Raw genomic sequence first — 26,930 nt, 5'->3', positions numbered from 1 at the left:
GAACAATGAAAGAGCAACATTTTGAACCCTGCAAAAATCGCGAGTACTCCATGCATGCATTTATGGAGTACTCGCTATGGACCAAGCGAGTGCTCCTCCAAAATTAACCACAATTCATACAAAAAATGTGGTCCAATTAACATTGCGATGTCCTAGGGCTGTACCATATACTCCAGCTCAGCATTGTATCAGAGTAATCCATGGAGTACTCCAGTATGACACAAGTAGACCACATGATCCAACGATTTTTGCAGGGAAGCGACAGCATCATAAACAACTACCACGGCGCCACTACTACGGTACAGGTGATCAGCCCGTTATTACATACTTTTAAATTGCTCTCACACCATAATAATTGTAAATAATCAAATAATTAAATTTAATGTAATAATTGTTAGATTATAATTTATTACTAGCATTGCCGGCAGCCGTTGTCTTGCCCTATATTTGAAAAGTGAGCCTCCCTTACTTCTCTATATCGTCGAATAAGTAGACTACTACTTAAATACATTTTTTTTCCTTAATCTCCACTCTCTTCTCATTCTAGTTCGCAATTTCACTACCGAACCCACACTCATTCTCAATTACACTCTCACTCCCTCTTCCAATGTCTCTACCTCACCCAGCCTGAAGTTAAAAAATATTTGCTTAAAATATTACGTCAATAGTTGTCAATAGTTATATCACCAACATACAAGAACCAACAAATTTAATTCTGAGAGCAGCGAAAAATTACATTGACGTCTAGCCTCAAGTTTTGTGGGAACATATTCTATATACATATGTATATCGTCGGAATTTGGGTTTCAATAATCATACTAAAAGTGAATGTAAAGATTTCCGCGAATGTTGCATTGGAAATTGAATTTGAAAACTTTAGAAAAGCTTACATAGAGGGCTCCGCGTGGTTTGTTTTAAATTTGTGTTCAAATTTACATACATGCAACAGAGATTACTGAGGTCTGGTACGATATGTTGAAAATTTAAATGTCGAAACTAAAAATGGCGAAAAAAAAAATTTCGAAAAAGAAAATGTTGAAAATTAAAATATCGAAAAATAAAATGTCGAAACAATGTAATGAATGATGTGTTAAAATCGCATGAATTTTACATATCATTCATTACATGGTTTCGCCATGTTCTCTAGATGTACTCTTTCGTAGGAAGTATTTTTCCTCCTGCTTGGCACAGGGTTATTCATGTCAATGCTCCAACTAAAAATACATATATGCGAGCTAGCGGTAAACCTAAATATGCACAACAAATCATCGGCTTTTTTTAATAAAATCAGCTTAATTAGTACTATACACATACATCCTCATATATATGGGCGTGGCACCGCTCACTTTTCCAAAATTCTGTACAGATTATTATATAGAGTGCATATACTTAATTATCAATAGTTCGTGGCAAACAGACTTGGATTTTCGGTAAAATTTAATTTATATTGCCTTGGGGCGTGGGATCGCTCACTTTTCCAAAATTATATATAGCCATAAAAATGCCGGGTAACCACGGGAAACTTGGCGGGCGCCGTGGTGAGATGGTAGCGTGCTCCGCCTACCACACCGAAGATCCTCGGTTCACGCCCCGGGCAAAGCAACATCAAAATTCTAGAAACAAGTTCTTTTAATGAAAAGAAAATTTTTCTAAGCGGGGTCACCCCTCGGCAGTGTCTGGCAAACACTCCGAGTGCATTTCTGTCATGAAAAACTTCTCAGTGAAAACGCAACTGCCTTGCATATACCGTTCGGTGTCGGCGTAAAACATGTAGGTGCCGTTCCGCCAATTTGTAGGAAAAACTAAAACAGAAGCACGACGCAAATTGGAATAGAAGCTCGGCCTAAAATATCTTCGGAGGTTATCGAGCCTTACATCTACATATATATCTAACCACGTGGAACTACCCTGTAAAATTTGTGAAGACGGGTCGAGTACTTTGAACGAATTTAGGACACACACACACACACACCCACTCACGCATCCATTTTTATTCATAAGATTGGATTAATTTTAATTATTTAACTTTTTTCATTACTTAATCGTTTTGATCTAAAACAATGGCTAATTTTTCCAAATTTTTTTCAAATTAATGAATTATTAATTGCTAAATGGTGCGAAACAATTATTAATCATTTCAATTAAAAAAAGGCGAAGAAATTAACAAACAAAACCTAAAAAAGTATATCAAAAGAGAAAATTCGAAATATTATTGATAAAAAGACAGAGTATACAAAAATTGAATTTTTAAGAAATTTAGCATATTCCACTACGCTATGCTAACGCGCACGTAATTTATTTATCACTCTAGATACTTCCATATATTTATTTGAAAACAATTTAGTTTGTTTAGTAAATCCGAAATTATGTTATGTAATTTGTAACTTTAATTTGAAATTAATGAAAGGAATTTTCTGTTGTAACCAAAAAATTCAACTTGCTGCTAATTTGTATGTATGTATGAATATACTGTGTAGAGTGAACCAAATATTTATAATAAGCTATAAATATTGGCAAACAATTTTCGAAGTTTGATAAACTTTTGTGAGTTAAGTATAACTCTTTAATCTTTTTTTTTCATTTTTTATTATCGTGATTTTTTGTGTAATTTGAAATAGGGGAACTTTTTTTTACAATTTTTCTAGTGCTTATAACCGGCGTGCATATAAGCGGGAAATACTGTATATGAATACTAGTTCCAAAAATTACGTTATTGTGATTAGGAAACAGATTTTTTTTTATATTGGTGCTGCTTTACGCCCACCACTCATTGTACAATTATAGTATGTTTTTGATGCTGTCATAATTTACAACCATAATAATAAAACACTGCCTTAAAATTTTATATTTGGAGTTTTGCTTTCAGTAGACCAATTTCGACTTTTTTCGGCCCTTTTCGGTTATTTTTTTTTTCGACATTTAAATTCGATAAAAACGTTTTTTCTAAAAAGAGGTTTTTAATGATTCGGTCTTTTGTTTTTCAACAATTTTTTTTTCGACATATCGTACGGATCCCAGATTACTGAGGTGCTGAAATACCATTTGAATTTAATAAATGTTAATGTTTAACAAGTAAATGATAGGCACGGTTACTTTACGGTTCCCCCACTTCCAGTCAAAAAATGTCTCATAACTAAGAAAAATAATATACCGAATTGAAATAAAAAGTCACAGAAACTAGCCCGTAAGCAGAATCTCTAGTTGAAAATAAGTGCATTTCTACTGCATTCTGAACCACTAATAGTTCGTCATCTATCGCTTTTACATGTTTTAAACTGGCGAATTTAACATGGCGATGTTCTAGGCGGTGGAAATTGTTCCCGCTGCTTTAATTTTTCACTAGTTCCTAACTATATACAAATTTTTTTTTGGTACTTTTTCGATAGTTATGTACTGGTGGAATTGTGTTGAGAATGAGGCATACTCATATGTAGCCGCAGCTCCTTAAAGCTTGCAGCAGTTTTTTTGTCGATTTTATAACTGAAAATCTAGCTATTAACGAAGTAATACTTATTTGGCACTCTAGTTCTGCACCAGAATTTTGTATCAATAGACAATGCGTGCTTACAGGAGTCCCTGTCTTCGTAGACCTACTTCCGGTGTAAAACACAGATCAATGTCCTTTGATCTTCGGCCCAACATGTTGGTATCAATCGGTGAGCTGGGGTGTTCAAGTCAACCAGCCTTGGTTTGGCCGAGGAGGACTATCCATCCTCCCCTTCCATTTTCGGGTAATGGCACCCGGTTGCACGGCAACTCCACCGCGAGTTCCGTGCTTGCCTCAGAATCCCTCTTTCATTGATTTTGATATCTCGATATCTGATTAACATGTTAATCAGATTGAGATATTGTGTTTTGTCGCAATTTAGGAATGTGACCAACCTTTCCTGTCCTGCAGTGTGACAACAATGTAAACATTGTTGACGACGGAGCTGGTTTTGCTTAGATACTGCTTAAGGGCCGCACTACGTTGACAAACAGAGTGAGCTTGGCACCAATTATGCTCTGTCTTAAACTCCGTCCCAATTAAAATATTTCCGCACACAGACCTGTTTGTATCAATAGTTACAGACTTGCCTTGAGGGTAATTACTAATATCATATAAGTTAGAATAGGCTCCTCTTGTTGTTGTTGTTGTAGCAGTGCTCGCCCCACCTGATAGCCGCGACCGATCACAAATTGTCATCAATATCCTCTAACGGGAGTCCAAGGAAACTTGCCGTTTCAACAGGGGTGGACCATAAGAAAAGGGGTGTTAGAGGCGTTGGTTCCACATTACAATTTTGGCTTCCCAAGGCAGTCGGTTCTATGTACCGGAGCGACTCGGGATTTTTCCCGACCAAGGACTGTCATTTCAGTGTGACCCCCTCTAATAGGCTCCTCTTGTTTTGGTACAGTTTTCCTTACATTCTTTGGTCATATCTATGCCCCATATATTTCAGCTCCGCGGTAAATTATTTATTTTAATTTTATTTATGCATAAATTTTGATTACAAATTTTTTTCAGTGTTATAATGTTTTTGAATAATTTTTAGTAGCCAAATTGTTAGTGTAAATTTTTTATCATACACAAGTGCCTGAGCTTCATACGGGATGCTAGAAATAGGGTTTTTACGTTGTAAAGTCGAGCGTAGGGGAAAAAGGACAGATTTTATTATGCGAATTGTAGGTACTTTTTCTTAGATAAAATTGTTTAAGTGTTTTTACTGCGGTTTTCTATTCCACACTTAACGTTTTGCAATGAAAAGAATTTTTGTGATTGATAACAGATCTGGCATCACGGTTAGGACAAGGTACTTCTGCAATTCCTCTTTGCATTGACACTAGTTTATTTTTCCTTGCCGTTGCAGTTCGAATCAGAAAATATTTCCCTAGCTGTTCTTAATATTTTCACGCGCTGCAAGAAGCAAGATATATTTATTTATAGTGTCTTAATGGCATGACGAGAAAGTACCTCAAACCAACGATGAGCTCAACCTTTAAGTACGGTTTTAATTTATTATAATAGAAAAATCCTTTGAAATATGTTCATTCTTAATACATAAGATTATTACCAAATAAACGTAATTGATATAATGAAGCAATGAAAATTTCGCTGATTTTAAATAATTGAACTTAATTGCGCATCACTTCAAAATTCTCATTAGAAACTCATTAGAATTTGACGTTAGAATTCGATTAGAATTCTAACCCTTTTCTCGATATCGAGAACGAAGTCCCCTTTTTGTCGAGAATGCTATAATTCGCCACAGTTTCGCAAATCGTCCTCTAACCTTCTACCTTAGAGAAATACATTAGAAGTCGATTCGTCTTCTAATCGTTTTCTAACCTAAATGTTTGTTGGGATAGTAGTGTTGGAGTCATCAGATTCTTCTGATGCTGATAGCCAGAAAGACCAGAAACAGAAGTTTAATATGGGATAATGTTCGAATTGGATGTTTTTAACGGATTGCTGGAACCTTTAAATGAAAATCCGTATAAATGCAAATGTATTGCTTGCGATAAGAGTATGAATTGTAGTAAATCAGAACTAGTGAAGCATTCCGAAATAAAAAAGCACAAAGAAAAGGTTACAGCGATAAAGATAACGGAACCCATAGTTTAATTTTTCCAGCAATCGGGAGAAGCTGGTTTGCGGCGGTCTACTCAAACGTTTGAAGTAAAACTTAGCTTGTTTTTTGCGGAGCATAATGTAGCCTTTCAAATAGTCGATCATTTGCTGCCACTTCTTAAGGAAATTGTGCCAGATTCAGATATTATACAAAGCGGCAAAATGTGCAGACAGAAGCGCGTCAATATTGTAACAAATGTTTTGGTACTCAGTTTTCAGTAATGATTGATGAAAGCACGGACATTGCATCCAAAAAACATATGTGTGTGCTGGTAAGATTTATGATGCCCAAATTATGCCCAGTAAAGTCGGTGTTCGTTTACTTCAGTGGTTACCTGTGGAGATAGATTGTTCAGCCGCTGCGCTTTTTAAAACTTTTAAGGACTTCATTGGTTCTAAGGAAATCCCTTTTGAAAACATCATAGGTTTGTAGAAAGAAATAACCCATGAAATTTTGATTTTAACTCAATATATGTATATCATTATAAAGGTATGTGCAGTGACGGTGGGCACACGTAACTCATTTGCTTCTCGATTATTGGATGAACTTCCATAAATGCTTGTCATTAAATGTTTTTGCCATTCGTCTGCTACTATTGCTAATAAAGCGTGTTTACAGTTGCCAAGAGCCCCGGAGGAATTGTTACGACAAGTTGTAAATTATGTTTCGGGAAGTCCAAAGCGCTGCGCGATATTAGAGGAAAATCAGTCCATGTTAAATGAAGAGCGAAACAAAATTTTACGGCCCAGTACTACTCGATGGTTGTCACAGTCAAAATGTATTGTTCGGATTTTAGAAAATTGGGATGTACTTGTGCAATATTTCACTTATACAAGTGCTCAGGACCAATTGAAATCAGCAGAATTTATATTAAGAGAGCTTGAAAATATATGTAACAAAGCATATTTGTTGTTCTTGAAATATGTACTTGAATATTTTAATGTTCTCAATGCCTTTTTTCAAACAAAGAAGCCTTTAATACATGAGCTCCATACAGTCTGTCCAAATACATTTTTTAAAATTGGTCAAAACTGTATTAAAAAGTCGGAGCTCCGAGTAAGGTTAGTTCGCCGCATACCACGCTACCTATTGAAGAAAGGTATCTTAGGAGTGCAACGAGTTAGTTGCTTAAATGCCTTTGATTTTCCGTAATAAAATTTATTCAGATTGTCTTAAATTTTATATAGCCGCACTAGAAGAAATCCAAAAAAGGTTACCCCTTAGTGAGAGTTCCATATATCGATAAATGGGTTTTATAAATCCGAAGATTGATTTGGGCTCCGATTCTTTAAAATCCAATTTTACCTTTGAAATATTAGCACGTGAACTGTCATTAAATTTAACAGAGGTAACCCATGAATGGCGAAATTTAGAATATAAGAATGTTAAAGAAGAGGTTGAAAAGCTAAAATGTTAAGATGTTGAGGAGTTTTGGCAGAAATTGAATAAAGAACGAAATTTTAAAGACGATTTACTGTTTCCAAATTTGTCAAAAATAGCAAATTATGTTCTGAGCTCATGCAAACGCTGATGCTGAAAGAATATTTTCTATTATAACTGATGTACGCACAAAAAAAAAGAAATAAGCTGAGTGAAAAAAGCATAAATTCCATTTGTCTAATAAGATCGTATTTAAAAGATGAAAATTTGAATTGTATTACTTTCAAATGTTCTGCCGTGCATTATGAATGCATGCGGTTCTTATATGATTGAGTGTATTAACGAATTGACAATAAAGTACGCATGTATCATTTAATTCATTACTTATGTACATATATTTTCTTTGTATTTAATTTGTAGGTAGAAAACTTAAGATTGTAGGTATACATTTTTCGAGTGTAGGGGAAAGTAGGGACTTTTTTCAGCCAGTGTAGGGATTTTTGAAAAAATCGTATAGCATCACTGTACGGGAGGGCTTTTTCTTGGCACTTTCATAAGAAATTCAATCATTTTCGTGTGATTCGAAATTATATGTGAGGGCATATGGGAGTGCTATGAACATTTTTTTTATATTCAAGGTGTGAATTCGAATCTATGCATATTAGTTAAGGCCATGGCGGAACGATACAAGGTGGCAGCATGGGACAGCTGGAAACAAAACCAAAAGTGGTATAAGTGTTTAGGGTTTGAGCAGCTCTGATTAAAATGTATTGAATTTAAGCGCGGAGAGTACTTATTAAAAAAATTAGTTAAAGATACTTTCCATTTAGCGGAGCCCAATAACAAGAAATATTTTTACAAGTGGCAAACGAAGCACAAATTTTCGTAATCGAAATTGAAATAAGCAGTATGACTCAATCCAGAGGTCCGACGGATCGGAAACGAAGCTGTTCTATATCGCTAATGTATAACTATGTTATGTTTTAAAATGTATTAAAACATATCGCATAGGTACCTGATCAATAGGAAGCTAAGTTACAAATCTGAAATTTTTACGTAATGCCTACTACCGGGTTCCTCAAATCATTACCTACCTACTATATTAAGTATTAATCCCACTACTCACACAGAGAGGGATTGGTAAAAAGTAAAAATTCACTGCGTATATGGGGAAGTCAATCAGTTTTTTGCCTTCCCTAAACATTGTGATTTTTAGAGTTGATCCATGGTTCAACTATATGGTTGGCTCATCTGTACAATAACAAAATATGTCTGTTCAAATTGTCAAAATCTGTGTATTGGTGTTGGTGCGAATGGTATGGAATGGAAACATAAAACTTATAAGTTTTTGTATGTGTAAGAAAATGTTGCCAATGTGTTGGTTTCATTTTGAGTTTGCCATCTCCTTTTGACAATCCCATCGACCATGCAATGAAATAAATATAATTAGCTGATGAGATGAGCCAACCATATAATTGAGCCATAAGTTGATCGCTGTAGGTTTGCGATATAAAAATTGTTAGCTACCTGCGTTTACGGTCAAAACGTAGAGCACGATCAATACACTAATAATTGACTCAATAGGTTTATACATTTTTTTGGCCATCTACATATGTATGTAAGTATATATTTGTAGATATTTAAAGCGATTCCCACATAGCCTGCATTTACCACAAATTTGTTATTTATTCATTATTTTATTTTTTTTTCACTATTAACTATTTTTAGATGCTAATCAAAGCATCCGCGTCGAATTACTGAAGCGCTCAATACACCATCGCTAACCCCACTAATAATCATAAGTTAAGCTAAGCTCAGACTGAGTGAGTGATGAGAGCTGAAATGAGTATTAAATTGCGATTTAATTACATTATTGAAATTTTGTTGATGTCAATATATGCATGCTATGGCAGGTCGGCCGCCATGGTATGGAGGTAGTGTGCTTGTCTATCATACCGCAGGTTCCAGGTTCATATGAGGAGGAATCTAACACCAGAAACACTTTAAATGTTTTGCAAATTTGTAGAAATAACTTAAAATAAAGCGTCACACCACGGCCTTAATCTCATGGGACGTTGACTGCTTGTCTCAAAGGCCAGGGTTCACGAAAGCGTATTTTAAAGGGAGACATTTATAAAACTTTAAAGCGCACTTGCAGAATGGCAAGTTATGTTTTTAAACCAGAGTGACTTTCTCATTATGGAGAGTCCCTTGGTGTGACGAATGGGAGCCAGTTGGTAGCGCGACATTACCGTTAAAACGGTTAAGCGCTAATTAAGTAAGTACCTTCTAATGATGTGTTAAACTCATAGGCGCAGTAAATGACAACTTTTTGACATAATTTTCTAAAGCTCCAACTAAATTGAAGACCTTTTTTGTATTGATTAAGATTAGTGCCACACAATTTTAACTTAAAAGTAAGTGTGAGTTAAAAAGGAGTTGGTAAGACACATGCATCAACTTCTATGCAAAATATGGTGGAACGTGTGTATGCCCGATGATTGGAATCTAAGTGTTCTTTTCCAGCCGCTAACTATTGCTGAAACAGCCTTCGTAGTACCGCATAAAAGTTGCTGAGTCAAGCGTATTTTTACGAAAGATAATTGAATCCTTCAGTGCGACATTAACCTGATAAATCTACTACCGACCATATTTTTACTATGCGCCAAATCTTGGAAAAAATCCAAGAAAAAAGAATTGACACAGACTACTGCCTCGTCGATTTTAAAGCCGTCTTCGACAGCCCGAAAAAGAGCTGCCTATATGCCGCTATGTCTGCATTTGGTTTCTCTTCAAAACTTACACGGCTGTGCAAAATGACATTGAGCAAAACCATCAGCTCAGTCAGAACTGGAAAGAACCTCTCCGAGTCGTTCGTATCTAAGCGAGCTTTCAGACAGGGTGTCGCCCAATCTTACGATTTCTTTAACTTGATGCTGGAGAAAATTATACTAGCTGCAGAACATATCGACATTGATATTGTGGCGAATGTTGACATCACTAGGCTGTTAGTAACTAATCACTCAACAACAAAAACATGAAGCAAGCCACACTTGTGTACATGAATACATCAGTCATTTATTTAATAATTTGGGAAAAATTTAAGCAACGTGACATCAGGCCGGACAAGGCGACAGCTGTTACGATTATACCTTGTAAATCTCTTCAAAGCCTTTTCTCCTGGGATTGGGATTTGAACCCGCACTCCTACGATTGTTGAAGTGTTACAAACGCATTCAGCCACGTCATGCCTTAGTTGCTGTAAACTTTATCAAGGTATTTGTTTAACCGGCTTTAGGTCCAATTTTTAGTATTAAAACACCAAAAATTGTTTTTCTTTAGTCTACCAATATATTTCGGCTACACACGGTAACCGTCTTCAGGGCTTTGAACTATAAACAAATTACAGAACATAAAATAAAATAATAAATATTTTTATTTTATGTTTCTGTAATTTGTTTATTTTATAAAATTGGACCTAAAGCCGGTTAAACAAATACCTTGTTAACAGAAAAAGGTCGCCTAGGATTTCATTGTAAACTTTATCCCGATTGCCTTCATTCCATATCAAATTATTAAATAAATTATAAATTAAAAATTGCTTCAAATAAATGTTTTCATACATTTAAAGCAATAAGGGTAATACCCGCTTAACTCATACATCAGTCATCATTTACACCAATGGTCACCATTTGGTTGAATAATTATTGGCGCCACTTCACACGTATTATTATTCTCTTTCGTCTTTAGTTGTCGCTGAACAAGCAGAGTAGCAACATAGAGTGAGGCTATTATTAATTTGCGCATTTGCGAAAAGATATTTTGCAAACAAACGCTCATGCGCAAAATGTTGTCATGGTTTAATGTTAGCAATTTATTTTGCTTAAATTTTTCCTTAGACTTAAGCAATAAAGTTGTATTTATATGGCATATTTACGAATTACTTTTTGTGTGTTAACAAACATGCGTACACGTCTTACCTCGTTGATTTTTCATCAACAACTAAACCACCACCATCGACCCACCCTAATACACATGTATATCTGTAATCCATGCCTCTCGCACAGCCAAGTTATGTATTATCCTCTTATGCTACTAAACAGCTCATTAGTGTACTCTAAATATATTGAGTTTCAATCTACTTATTTCATACCTACTCATTCTCACTCTCAATGTAATAAAAATAAATCATTCGCTTAGAGAATGCTAGAGACTCACAAGTCGAGTCAGTCTTTGTCTAACTTTGTCGGAATAAGTCGACGTCAACATTTAAATAATTATTAATAAAACAAGTACTATTGCTGTCTTTATGTGACTTTTAAAGTAAATGTGGATAAAGATTAAAAAGCTGAATATTTGATAATAAATACATAATGTTCTTAATTAAAGAATTGACCCTAAAATTAAAATAGTTTCATTTCCGACATAAAGCCAGAACCCTGAAACTTAAATGGCGACGAGGGAAAAAATCGGCAAAAAATAAGAACATTAAGATCTTGTTAAGTCCTTTACATGCGTGAAAATAAAAAGCATTTAAAAAGTTAAAAAATTTTATGAAATCGAAATTGGATAAAGCCTCTTAGGCCCTAAAACTATGCGTGATATAAGTAAATATATGTTAAATGTGCAAAAAATTTAACTAAGCAACCTTGATTTTCAAAAATATTTAAACCTCAGTGGATATAGTTTTTACATTAAAGCGAAAATCTCGAAAAATTGTGAAGACGAAAACTAAAAACTTAATATTATACCGAAATTAGTGGTATTACATACGTACGCATAACATACTTTCAAAAATATACCGCAAATCACTTAAGTGCTCATAAATTACAACAACTAAAAAATCGTTTAAAAGTGCACTTGACTTCAAAACGAAAAAGTTATGACCTGCTATAGCTGTACTTAAAATCAAGTCAAAGAAAAGCAACACAAAATCTGAGAAACAGTTCTAAAAATTAAAGTACACTCTTTTCGCTCTCAACTCTGCCAAAACATACAGCGAGATTGTTGTTAAGTGTATAGATATAGTGTATATGTTGCGCCAGATAAATGGTGCTGAACAAAACTACTAACAGACATGAAGTTTATATACATTGTTGCCAACGAAAAATTCCTGCGAAACAAAGCCATCTCGCGGTAAAAGTTGCCCAACTGTGCTGCGTTCATATCAAACATGTTGTGTTAAAGTAAATGTTGACTGTAGCAAGTTAGAAATTTTTAACACATGTTGCGTGACAGAAAATCTCAAAATATAAATGTTTATGACAACAAAAAAAAAATTAAAAATTAAAAATATAAACGAAAACGTAAACTAATCAAAACACAAAGAAATAACACAAAATGGCACTAACATTAGCAGAGGGGTTGAGGGAGGCACGGAGTATTCCCTTTTTTGATGGTCAAAGTGAGTACACCATAACACATTACTTGCGAGATGTATCTACAATTTTGTCGCTGACAATTGAAGAACAAAGGCCTATTATATCCAATGTCTTATGTAACAAATTGAAAGGACGAGCATTACACGTTATACAACATCTCAACGAGCCGAGTTTCGATGATATATTAAATAGGTTAAAAGAGGAATTTGGTGTTAAGTCCACATATTTGAATCTAAGAAACGAAGCTATGAATGTTAGGGCCTCAAATATTGAAAATTTGCATAATAAACTAGGATCCATTTTACAGAAAATGAATACGAAATATATTTTAGAAGGGAGTATTGATGTTTTATACACCCCACAAAATAATACAAAATTAATTTTTGAAGTTTATTTACAATTTTTGCCATTTCATGTAAAACTTTGTTATTGCAAAATAATTTAAACAATATGGAAAACCTTACTAGGCGAATACGAATTTGTTGTGGAATATATTAAAGGTAGGGAAAACAATGTCGCTGATTTTTTTAAACCGACAAAACGATAATAATTACTTTATGGATAAGGAAGAAAACATCGATATAAAATCCTTGTTCGAAAATTCTTTAGAAACGGTGCATTCAGCATGCGAAAACCTAAATGAACACTTTCTTATATCCGAGTCCATAGTAAACAGATACACCACTCAAATTCGTATAGTAAGGAACAAACTCATCGAAAGCGAAATATTATATAACAAATATAGAATAGTCTATGTAGCCGAAGGCGACTTACAAAATAGCATTTATCTTACAGATCTTTTTAGGAAATATATTAAAAAAGGAACAACAGGAATTCATTCAGAGTTGCCTGACAGTGCGTACAATGTTGTACAAGAAAAGCTGATTAGTTTATTTTCTTACGACAATAACATTAAATTTACTAAATGCTGTAACAAAGCTTTAGATTTGAAAACAGAGGAGGAAATTTTAGAGGTAGTGGAAAAGGTCCATACGGAAGGGAACCATAGGGGTGTGCTAGAAAATTACGAACAAATGAAATTTAGGTACTTTTACCCAAATATGAAAAAAGTTATTAACAGATTTGTTAACAAATGTGATGTGTGCAACGAGAACAAATACGCAAGAAAACCTCTAAAAAAATTTTTTAATCACACAGAAACTCCTAGTAATCCTAACGAGATAGTTCATGCCGACGTATTTTATTGTTTCCGAGCTTGTTTTCTAACCACTATTGATAGATTCAAGAAATTGGCTTCCATTCATAAATTGCCTGATAGAAACATGGTCACAATCAAGATCAAACTTCAAGAAAGATTTTCTTGGTTGGGTGTACCTAAAAAACTGATAATGGACAACGAGTTCAATAATTCACTTATACGATTATTCTGCCGCGAAAATAATATTATTCCGCACTTCACCACTCCAAACAGCCACACCGGAAATTCTGATATTGAAAGGTTGCATTCCACATTGTTAGAGCATATACGCATTTTGAAAAATTCAAACAACTCCTTAGAATTAGAAGAAATCATGATCAAGGCTATTGGTTTTTATAACAACTCCATCCATAGTTCAACCAACGTAAAACCGATTGACTTTATCAATAGAAGCGACATAGATTTTGAAAAAATAAAAAATTATACGTACAGAAAAAAGAAACAAGCAATCAACAAATTAAATGCAGAAGCAGAAAGGGTTCCATACTTCAACAACAGCAAAGTTTACATGAAGAATCCTGTTGCTAATAGAAATAAAGTTGCAAAAAGGTTTGTACAATTGCCAAAAAGTTTTCCTAATAAAGTTGACATGGCAAATATCAAGAGGCCGCATAAAATAACGTAAATGTGCTTATGCGAATTTTATAAAAGATTTTAACATTTACTCATAAATTACAAATTAAAAGTACAAAGTGTGAATTTTCAACATTTGAAAAAAAAAAAAAAAAAAAAAAAATGTATCTAATGGTAAAATTTATCACTGGTGACTTCAGCGTACAAACTTGAAAAATAAACAATTTTACATAATTTTATGTATACATATGTATATATAGTTTTTAAACTTAACATAAATATACCTTCCGAAGTTTTTCTTAAATATTATAATACAAATAATATATATTTTATTACAACTGACATATACGTACATAAACCCAAATGCAAAATGTTTAAAACATATTACGTATGTAAACAGCAAGTATTGATTTGAGTTATAAGAAAAACAAAAACAAAAAAAAAAATTATAATTTTTAATGTAGTATCAATGTAGTATCTACGTTCATTTAATGCACAAGCATTGTTCATTTTTCATTTATTCATGTAACTAATATTTAAAATTTTCGTATACATGTATATAATTTTACACCCTAAGATAAATCGCAGGGACTCGATTTAATTTATGTGGAGGGCGAGTTATGTATTATCCTCTTATGCTACTAAACAGCTCATTAGTGTACTCTAAATATATTGAGTTTCAATCTACTTATTTCATACCTACTCATTCTCACTCTCAATGTAATAAAAATAAATCATTCGCTTAGAGAATGCTAGAGACTCACAAGTCGAGTCAGTCTTTGTCTAACTTTGTCGGAATAAGTCGACGTCAACATTTAAATAATTATTAATAAAACAAGTACTATTGCTGTCTTTATGTGACTTTTAAAGTAAATGTGGATAAAGATTAAAAAGCTGAATATTTGATAATAAATACATAATGTTCTTAATTAAAGAATTGACCCTAAAATTAAAATAGTTTCATTTCCGACATAAAGCCAGAACCCTGAAACTTAAATGGCGACGAGGGACCCAAAACTTAAATGCCATATGCGTGTGTATGTGTGAGTAACTACTTCGGCTGATGACCACATGTGTGTGTGTGTGAAATATCTCTTCGTTGCCATGTGCATACATGTGTGTAAATCAGGGATAACCAAATTCAAACTGTGGCTGTGTGAGTAAAATTAAAATCATCTTATTGGTGGTGGTTTAGTTGTTGATGAAAAATCAACGAGGTAGGATGTATGTACGCATGTTTGTTAACACACAAAAAGTAATTCGTAAATCTTAATATATAAAAAACACGTGTCACAGAATTGGGGCCAATGGACTCCTAAGCTACTGAACCGATTTTGAATTAGTTTTGCACCCCGTGTGTACTTTGATCTAACTTGAAATATAGGATAGGTGACTGGGTGACTAGGGTCTCGAGATAGGCCAAAACGTGGACCCGGGTACCCGTAGAATGTGTTTATAGAATATGGATATCAAATGAAAGCTGTCGATGAGTGCTTTAGTAGAGGGTAATTTTCATACCCCTGGGTGACTCGGGTCTCGATATATAGGTCAAAACGTGGACCCGGGTACCCGTAGAATGTGTTTATAGAATATGGATATCAAATGAAAGCTGTTGATGAGTGATTTAGTAGAGAGTAATTTTCATACCCCTGGGTGACTAAGGTCTCGAGATATAGGCCAAAACGTGGACCCGGGTACCCCTAGAATGTGTTTATAGAATGTGGATATCAAATGAAAGCTGTTGATGAGTGCTTTATTGGAGGGTAATTTTCATACGCCTGGGTGATTAGGGTCTCGATATATAGGCCAAAACGTGGACCCGGGTACCCCTAGAATGTGTTTATAGAATATGGATATCAAATGAAAGCTGTTGATGAGTGTTTTAGCAGAGGGTAATTTTCATACCCCTGGGTGACTAGGGTCTCGAGATATAGGCCAAAACGTGGGCCAGAGAACGCCTAGACAGTGTTTATACAATATGGATATCAAATGAAAGCTGTTGATGAGTGCTTTAGTACAGAGTAATATATTATCCAGAGACCGACTGGGACTGGGATTAGGACTAGGACTGGGACTGAGACTCGGAGTGGGACTTCGACTGGGACTGGAATAAAATACATACCACCCTCTGGGACAGGCAATAAGGGATGCAGAAGAATGAGAAGAAATTGAGAGAAGGAGAGTGCGAAAGAGATAGAATGAGACGAATATGGAGATAGATGAAGCGAAAAAGACGGAGGGAGGAGTGAATAGAAGGATAAGGAAAAAGTGAAGAGGGGGGAGGGCAGAGTCAGACGGAAAAAGCTTATTAAAATGTATGCAGATAGGCCAAATTTAGGGCAGGACGTCTGCCGGGTCTTCTAGTATGCCATATAAATACAACTTTATTGCTTGAGTCTAAGGAAAAAAGGAGCCCAAATCCTATCTAAGAATCGATGCCGCGATATCTGTTAATAAATCGACCCAGTCTAATATATATAGCTGTTAACCAAACAGGAGATACTATTGTTCTGGAACACATTTTCATGAAATCACTGGACCTTGGGAGAAACGGATGAATGAGAAAACCGAGAGTATAAAAGCAGCACAAGCTGAGTAATAACTAATCAATTTTGATATAAACACGCTATTGGTTGTGAAGTATAATTGTGAAGTACTACTCCCAAAGTATTCTAAATAAAGACCAGTTTGCTATGCTGAATATTGGAGTGATTTATATCGATTCGAAATAAGCGGAATTTCCCTAAATTCGTTACAATATCATTACTCTAAAGTGGGAAAAGAAGCGGAAAAGATGGGTTTGATGGTGAATGAGGACAAAACGAAGTGCCTGCTGCCATCAAGCAAAGAGTTAGCGCATTTCCGCCTTGGCAAGCACACCACTGTTGGCAGCCTAAATAATGATAAAAACACCTACGAGGTATAACCCATGATTCAATTACTACAGTTTTGTTCTCCAATGATGACAGAGCTTTGACACTCCCAAGTTTAAAAATCTAGACGGCGTGCTTTTACGAAGTAAGAAAAAAGGGGAATAATTCAATCCCCCTCAGCGAAAATTTAAGTAGAAAAGTACGTTTAACAGCATATTAGTAGTGATAATAAATTTGTAAATGCCAACCGGTTTTTGGGGAAATAATTAATTTTCTACTAAATATTTCGTGAATTGTTAGGCTTCTTCATTCTTTCAGAATTTCTTTGAAGAATGCCGTCAGCATTTTATTCAAAAATACAATATCTCAAAATTTGTTTCACAAACTCAATATCTGAGCATAAGTTTAATGCATTTTGACATTCCAAGCACCTGGAAATTGTCTTTAATTTGTGTTTTGGATCCCCACCTATGAATGTTACATAAAGCCTCTATGAACACACGGTAGTCATTTCTGGTTGATTCTTTGGCCTGCTCAGTAAGGTAAGCCCGTTTAAGTTACTGAAACAGTGAGTTCATATGCAGTTCTTCCTAGTATCGTATTTTATCGTGTTATATATCCTTAACATAAATTCAATGACATAATGGCGATAGGGAAGAATTGAAACCTTATAGGTCTCCATTAAGAAGCTCGCGGTCACCTGAAAGTTATTCCATTCTTATATGTATAAAATTTTCCCAATAATGTTTGTAGTCTCCTACAAACAGATCCAGTGGCGTAGTAACGGGGGTTTTGGTGACAACCCCCCCCCCCCTCCCCGAAATATTAGTAGTTTCGTAAAATTGATTTGAGATGATATACATTTCAATTTCTAAAATAATGTTTCTTCCTTGACTATTGTGGCCAATCTCATATGATAAATTATATTAAATTGATAAAATTAATAATTATTTAAAATATGACATTCAAAATTTCTTGTTTTTTACACGACGCATATATAATCAGCCCAATTCTAAACGAAAATTCCGTGCGAGTTTTTTCCCTTCTCCCATTCCTCGTATTCTAAATAAAAATTCCTTGTGAGTTTTTTCACTTCTCCCATTCCTCCTATTCTGAACAATGTTCGAAAGAGGAAACCGGTTATGGGAGAAAAGTAGGTATTATGAATGTGAGGGAGAGGGAGATTTCTTTGCCATTTCATAGGAGTTTTTTCACTAGTTAAATTAAAGTGAATGCATCAAAATATTTAAAGGAAATTCGTTCTTTTAAGAAAGAACACTTATTTGTACAAATTTGTGCTAAAATATATATTTACATTCTACTACAATATTCTCACTGTTCTTACAACAACAACAACAACAACAACAACAACAAAGTATATCACAAGCAACGGAAGAGCTCTTTGTATATTTGATGCAGCCATCCAGAAATTGCGCAAGGATTTTTTAAGAAGGCTTAATTAGATTTTGGCATATGGCAACTCAACTCGACGTGGCCGCCAGAAAATTGCTTTGCAGAATGAAAGCAGGCAACTCCGGCGGATTTGTGTTATCCCGCCATCTTCTTATTATGCTCCTCTGATGTTGCTGTGGCACCAATTCATTACTCATTTCAGTGAATACCACATGAAATGCAATAATGTGCATTGTTTATACCTTATATCTTAATTTCAAACAAATTCGCAACAATAATTAAACTTTTCACTTTTTTAAACAAAATAAGAAATGCGCAACGAAATTTCAATTGACAAAACAGCTGACTTCGAAAATTCGAAATTCCTATTCCCCAATTTTTCTTCTCCCTAGGAGAAAAGAATTGGAGGAATTTTTCCGCGGGAATAAAAAAATCCGCGAGAACAAAATTCCGCGAGAATATTTAGAATTGGTCTGAATATGAGTGGCAAGAAATTCAACTAACTGGACCTTACAACAACAAAGTTGTAAACTTAAAAAACGAACAAAAATGTTTTTACACTGAAATATGATACAACAATACAATGCAGTACAATTCAAAACTACACAGCAAAAATATTCTCAAGGATGCCGTCGAAACTTTGAATTGTCCAACTAAGCAAGAACGTTTGAAGCGATTTTGTGAAACAAGATGGATGCTCCCATTTATTTCAGTTTAGAAAAATTCATTGCTGTTGAAACGCTGAAAGTTCAAGAAATGCTTTCAGTTATCCACACACTTTGAGGACTGGAGGATTCATTGTGGCTATGGTTGTTATTAAGTAATTTTTTTCTTTGGCTCAACCATTAACCTCTTACCTTCAAGGGAAAAGTGTTGATCTTTCTACAGCAGTTTCAACGGCTGATGATTTGGCTGTTTTGTTGAAAGGAATGAGGGAAAAGGCTAAGTCAAAGTTCAAAGAAATGTTTCTTGATGCTAAAGAAATAGCTGAATATATCGGAGAGAAGAGGGAAGTTCCTAGGATTGTGAGTCGTCCAAAAACCGAGAAAACTACAGCTCAGCAGAAGAATATTTTCGCAAATCCATATTCACCCCTTTTATCGATCATTTCATATCTTCAGTGTCTAATAGATTCATCAAGGATAAAAACACATTGTCGAATATTGAAAATATCATTCCCGATAAATTGGTCGCGTTCCTGAAACTGTCGAAATAATAATGGATCAGTGGACAGCACTTACTGGAACAGCGGTATCTATGGTGAAAAATGAAGTCCTACTATGGGGACAACGTTGGGTTGGAGCAGAAGATCGCCCAAAGACATTCATCGGCGCATTGAATCTTTGTAATGAAGAACTTATTCCAAGTTTTTGAAGATTGGAGCCACATTAGCTGTAACCATTGGCAGCAGTGAACGAAGTTTTTCAACTTTGAGGTGTTTGAAAACTTGGATAAGGAATTCAACTGGAGAAGGTAGGCTGAATGGACTTGCCCTATTAAGTATCAATAGAAATATTGATATCACAGTGGAAGAAGTCATTCACCGATTCGCTCAAAAACAGAGGAAAATCAATTTTTAATTTAGCTTTTTACTATTAATTATTACAACAACATTTTCAATAAATGGATCACTGAATAAATATAATACTATTTCCTCGTAATCACATTATTCCATACAATAAGTACTTATCATCACTTAACAAAATTTGAATTAATAAATAATTGTCACGTACACCTGTTAGGAGGTGGATCCGCCCTTTGCGTAATCAAGGTGGAATGTCCCCCAGCTAGCTCAGGGCGAGAGGTCGGGGCCCTTAACCCTAGTCCACCTTGATGCGGGGCGGATGTCACAATCATCAGCATACTTACATCCGTGCACCTCCCTCGCAGGAAGCCCATCCAGCCTTGGACCGCCCGATAGTTTCGCCTTGCAGCGAGTCCCCTTTCTGTGATGCTGCAAATAACCCTACTCACTTACCCTAATGTCATCTTCACCCCCCCCCCCTCCCCCTCCACCCTTCCCCGCCCGATTAATATCTGATGATTTGATATTGAAATATTTGGGACACCCCAACACTTAAAAACTGTATGTTCCTGAAATCGATGCTTCTACACAGATCAATGTGTGTTTAGCACTATTTGAAATCACTTTTCTGGGATTTAACCTTATATATATTTACATTTCGCTTAGTACATTACATATATATACAGTGGAACGTCGCTAGATTAAACCATCTGATGTCGTTTGGCTGCACCGAGAGTTTTTCATCAATACTAATTGCTTAGTTACAATTTGCAAAATGTCCCTCTGTTGTAATTAATCATCATAAGCTGGCGCTTAACCACTTAAGCGATTTTGACCGTTCCGTAAAAGCCAGCCCTTCGCTTCGTGATAACTGACATCAATTAAGAGCACAAAGGAAGATCACGTCTTCCTTGATATGATTATTTACACTGGTGCCCTAAGGGATACCTTCTAGTAGGCCGGAGTGATTTTGTCCATGACTTCATGCGGTAGACTTTGTGCTTTTATTCGTTGCAGTATGTTCATATCTGTGTAAATATCAAGCATATTATCATTAAAATCCATTTAATAAATACTCCAATCTTCTCTTAAGTCGTTCATGATTTCGAGCCGTACATCAGAACAGGTATGACGAGATGACGAGTGTGTCATAGTTTGTAGTTGTCATTGCTCGTCGGTAGAGGACATTGTTTTTTAAAATAAAGAGTTTTCATCCGTCGAGTAAGGTATTAAGAATTGATTACACATTTATATAGCGAGTTGCTTGATTCCGGATAGACCCCCGCGTGCAACCGCACCCCATTGTAAACAAACCCTGTATACCTTGGCGAGCCTTTAAGTGGAGTAAGCTAAGTGCATTTACATAGGCACGCTGCCTTGACGAAAGCAACTGAAACCCGTTACTAATCTACTGAGACAGATAACCTGAACATTAGATATTGGATATGTTGTAAAAGGTTTCAAATATTTACACGGTTAAAAAATTTTGCCTAAAAGCAAGTCTTTACACTTTTTGTTTACCAAATTCAAATTTTCAATCGACTACTCTGTTTTCTATTTTGATAGGGTTCAAACTTTAAACGTAATTGAGCAACACGGCTAAACTCTTAAAATTGTTTTAAAGCAAAATCGAAAATATTAAAAATCGAAAAATGGAAGCGAGAACCCAAGTGTAATTTCAGACTAGACTTGTGTTAGCGGGTTAGGGGGTTAAATATACGCGCGGTAGGTATACCTGACGTAAGAGGCGACTATTCAAGGGGTTTGTGTAGCGCAGCCTTTTCAGGTTGCCAGCGCAATACATAGCTTCTCCAAACCCAATTGTCAACCTCACCTATCCGTGGCGAATCCTGTTTCATTAACAGCCGAGGCTCTGGCGATCCCGAACTCCTAATGGATCTAGGGGATGGGAGGGTGGGATGGCCTAGAAGGTCGCATGTGGTCATAACAAATCTTTCCCGAGATGGTCGCGCTTGGTAACATACCGGATCTGCATCCGGCAAAGGACCATCAACTCTATAACACTCTCCAAGTTTAAGTTTATTTCTGAAAAGTTCATTTGCGAAAAGTGTCGTAAGTCATAGACTCTTCCTCGAAACATTTAGCTGTACATATATGTATATAAGGTGTTATGATATGCTACAAAGATGTGATAGCAGCAAGCTACTGCAATCCAGGACACGGCCAATAGAAACCAAGTGTCTAAGCTTTGGGCAATTGAGGGCGAGCAGTTTAATAAGAGTTATAAATGAGTAATTGTATGTGCTTGTAAGCGTATGAGTCGTGGCACAGTGGCTGACGTACCCGACCAAACGCCCGGGGTTGCGGGTTTAACTCCCACCAAGCATTCCTTTTTTTTAATTTATAAATTATTATTATTAATGGACTGTATTGAGTTTATGGGGTTTTTGATTTAATGTATTCCATTTATTGAGTTGGGTAGTTTTAGTGTTATTGGTGTATTTAAGTCATGGGAGGATGCATAGCATCAGTACACCTTTATTTATTTATTTGTGTTTATTTTAAGGGATTCAGTTTATTAAGTTGGGTAGTTTTAGTGTTATTGGTGTGTTTAAGTCATGGGAGGATGCATAGCATCAGTACACCTTTTATTTATTTAATTTGGGGGCGAGCACTGGGGGCTCTGAGGCTTCGCTCTACTGAGCCACCTCATCCTCTATTTGAAGAACCCTTTAAAATGTGATATGGAGGCGAGCACGGGACGGCTCTGAGGTATTGGCACCCCATTTTCTACAAGAAAAACCTCTATTTATTTAATTTGGGGCGAGCGTTGGGCACTCTGAGGTTTCGCTCTAATGAGCCACCTCATCTTCTATTTGAAGAACCCCTTCAAAGTGTGATATGGAGGCGAGCACTGGGCTCTGATGTATTAGCACACCATCCGAAGAACCTCTATTTATTTAATTTGGGGCGAGCGTTGGGCACTCTGAGGTTTCGCTCTAATGAGCCACCTCATCTTCTATTTGAAGAACCCCTTCAAAGTGTGATATGGAGGCGAGCACTGGGCTCTGATGTATTAGCACACCATCCGAAGAACCTCCATTTATTTAATTTGGGGCAAGCGTTGGGCACTCTGAGGTTTCGCTCTAATGAGCCACCTCATCTTCTATTTGAAGAACCCCTTCAAAGTGTGATATGGAGGCGAGCACTGGGCTCTGATGTATTAGCACACCATCCGAAGAACCTCGGTTTTAATTAAAAAACTCAAACTATGTCTTTAGAATATTTCACTAACCAGTTGAGAATTACAAGCACACTCAATGGCTACTGAAACAAACGAACGAAAAATGTTCATAGTTTAAGTCGCTTAAACACCAAGCCACCGCGCATTAGATTCTTCCTTTTTTATAACTGCAAGTATACACTTCTCTAATTTAAAGCCCAGTGCCATAACCATCCCTGGGTGGTACAAAAATACAATTCCCAATGGAGGCTAAATATCTAGGGGTCACACTTGATAGAACCCTCACGTGGAATGTTCATTTGGATGCTATCCTAAACAAGGCAACAAGAGCTTTCTTCGCCTGCACTCGTCTCTACGGCAAAACATGGGGGATATGTCTAAAATTGGTATACTGTTGTAAGGCCAATAGTCACTTATGCTTCCCTAGTTTGGTGGCAGAAGGCCACGCAAAGAACGGCAACGGCTAAACTAAGCAAACTGCATCGATTACTTTGCGTTGGCACAGGGGAGTAGCGATTGGGGCTTTGGGGGTTTAAACACTGCCCCCTCCCTTGCCTACGGATCATTTGATTTTTTAGGTCCTTACAATTCAAATATTTGATGTTTTTATGTCTATGTTAATAAATTTCTTTATAATTCTGCTACGTATTTACTTTTTTGGTGATATTATATTTTTAATATGCAAGCATATGTATGTACGAAGTGAACACTTATATTTTAATCATATTCTGTTTCATAATAATTCTGCAATTTATTAAATATACAAATGTACATGTTAACTTTTACTATAATTTCATAAAGAAGTTTCATTGTAAATTTGCCTAACGACCATCTACACACATACCAGAGAACAGCAGAAATCGAACACAACAACGTTCGATTACATTCGGCAACATGATCGTGTTCAATGATCCAACTTGCTTAAACGAACATAATCGACATTGATTTAAAATCAACCAACTTATTGCATGCGTGAATATAATCAATTCAGGCGTTTGCTCGTTTGCCTCAACCGCGATTACATTCATCGGAATGAAAAGGCAAATATGAAAACTCCATGCGTTTGAATATTTGCATGATTCTTCTGCCCTTACGTCACGACGACAAGCTACATATAAACATTGGTTACGGTTCTGTTTGTTTGCCGAACTAAACGATACTAATTCTCGTGCTTTCATTTTATTCCCCACATTTAAATAACGTTAAATTTACAGCATTTTTTCGAATTATACCATTCCTATTTTGAAATATAATACAAATTTGAAATTATTTTCTATGTGGAAAAACATTATTATAATGTAATATCTATATTTTTTTTCATATCAAAAACACATTTCAAAAATGTAAAATTCAAATTATTTGATAAATGAAAAAATAATGTGAATCTCACATTTTAAAATGTAAAAAACACATTATTGTTTTTTCCGTTAAGATATGACTTTTTTAAATAAAATTTTTTTCTACTCGATCAGTTTCTTTCTTTTGAATTTTATATACGTATACGTTAGATCTCATGCATAGGCTCAAAAAGCATGAATTCTACTTATTCCTGAAGGAGGTACTTCGGTTTTTTTTTTATCAATTTATCTATGATTAATATTACAGGAATGCGATTCTGTGGCTTTTTCTAATGTTCACATGTTGTTAAAATCTTTTGTACGCTTCCAGTAACAACGGCAACGAACGAGAGATCTTTTTCAACTCTTATGCTGATTAAAAACTATTTTAGAAACACGATGAGTGAAAACCGATTGAATGGCTGTGCCTCACTAACATCCACGTGATCAAATTGTTACCGTTGATGAAGTTTTAGATGGAATGGCAAAGAAAAGCCGACGCATGAGCTTGAGTTTTTAATGTAACATTTTTCATATCATATTCTAAATACACGTATTTTAATGTTAAAGCTAAAGACAACATTTTTTTTATTTATTTAACGAAAAAAAAAATCTTTTTAACCACCTCCCCCAAGGCAATTTTCTGGCTACGCCCCTGCGTTGGCATAACGGGTGCGATGAGAACCGCCTCTGCTGGCGCACTTAGTGCTTTAGTGGGAATACCTCCCTTCCATATTCTGATAGAGATAGAGGCAACACTAGGTACACTAAGACTTCCAAATATTTATGAGTTGAAGGAAGGAAATATGATAGGGCATATGAAAGTAATAAGAAAATTCATAGGAAATCCTTCATTACAACTGCGTGACGTAATGTCCCCTAAGCTCAGAATCTCACGGAACTTTGAAGTGTCCATTGTGGACAGGACCCACTGGGAAATAGGGAACCTTACAACGACCCTGATTCAGAGGTCTGGTTCACGGATGGATCGAAATTCGATGACCTAAGAACGGGAGCTGACATCTATGGGCCGAACTTCAAGAAATCGATACCAATGGGATGCTACCCCACCATATTTCAGGGAGAAATTCATGTAATAGAAGTCTGTCGTAGAAAATGTCTGCGAAGAGGCTCAACATCGAAGAGCATCTACATTATGTCGGATAGCCAGGCGGCCCTACGTGCCTTGCAATCCTACACAGTTACATCTAAGCTAGTGGATGAATGCACTGAAATCCTTAAAGCCCTGGGAGCCAAAAACAAGGTTTTGCTGGGATGAGTTCCCGGACATCAGAGACATGAAGGTAATGAACATGCAGATTACATATCAAAGCAGGGTGCTACATCAGCATTCCATGGTCCAGAGCCCTTTTGTGGACTCACAAAAGCACACACCAGGGAAACTATAAGTAACTTGGAAACAAGACAATTCAGACGTCACTGGATTGATTGCCCAGGGCAAAAGCAGGCCAAACTGTTTATACTCCCGGCAACGAAAGTATCAGCCAAACTCATTAACCTAAGCAGGGAGGACCTAAGAACTCTTACTGGGTACTACACGGGACACTGCGGTCTACGATATCACCTAAGTAAATTAAATCTATCTGATATCCAAATTTGTCGTTTCTGTGAGCTGGATGATGAAACGCCGGTTCACATTCTCTGCGAATGCGTCGCTCTAGCTAGGCAGAGGCTATCCCATCTAGGTGGTGGGACTCTTAATCCCTATGTGATATGGAGTAAAAAGCCTGAAGAGGTACTTAGATACATCAAGAGCCTCCAGATACAAAATTAGGCTGAAAGGTTTTGCACAATAGATCTGCACAAATATCGCAGTGCTTCCAGACCTATCAATCATAATAATAATAATAATAAAGCCCAGTGCTACGCACTTATTTTCAGGAAGTATAATCTTAATTTATTTACAAACACCCAGCAAACACAGCTTCTAACGTTAGAGAAATATTGTAATTTTACATTAGAATTCTAATGTAACCTAGAATCGAAAATTAGGTTAGAGAACTAGGTTAGAATTCGACTGTGAAACGATTCGAATAACACTAGATATGCGATGTTATGATTATTGTCACAGTTATCGATTATTCCCAGCAAACACAGTTTCTAACGTTAGAGAAATATTATAATTTTACATTGGAATTCTAATGCATTTCGATTCGAAAACTAGGTTATAGAACTAGGTTAGAATTCGACTGTGAAACGATTTCAATAACACTAGAAATGCGATGTTATGATTATTGTCAAAGTTATCGATTATTTGCACCACATGATTACTCATTCTTAGTGTTATACAAACAAAATAAAAATAGTGGAAATATTACAATTTGCGAAGTAAGTTTTTTTTATTTATAATAATAAGTACTAGTAAGTGAAAATGAATCAAAAAAAGTTAAA

General features: G+C 35.7%; 1 protein-coding gene across 1 annotated transcript in view; it reads right to left on the bottom strand.

The window, feature by feature from the left end:
- Nucleotides 1-26,930, bottom strand: part of SPE (Spatzle-Processing Enzyme) — a 41,862-nt gene that overhangs the window by 8,840 nt on the left and 6,092 nt on the right. The window contains exon 5 of the mRNA XM_067767071.1: nucleotides 24,414-24,418. Within this exon, the coding sequence (XP_067623172.1) occupies nucleotides 24,414-24,418 (5 nt within the window). The remainder of the gene's footprint in view (nucleotides 1-24,413; nucleotides 24,419-26,930) is intronic.

The sequence above is a fragment of the Eurosta solidaginis genome, chromosome 1, assembly GCF_040869045.1.
Source record: "Eurosta solidaginis isolate ZX-2024a chromosome 1, ASM4086904v1, whole genome shotgun sequence".
NCBI classification, from domain to species: Eukaryota; Metazoa; Arthropoda; class Insecta; order Diptera; family Tephritidae; genus Eurosta; species Eurosta solidaginis.
The sequence above is the reverse complement of the archived record's forward strand: the minus strand, read 5'-3'. Positions and strand labels throughout refer to the sequence as shown.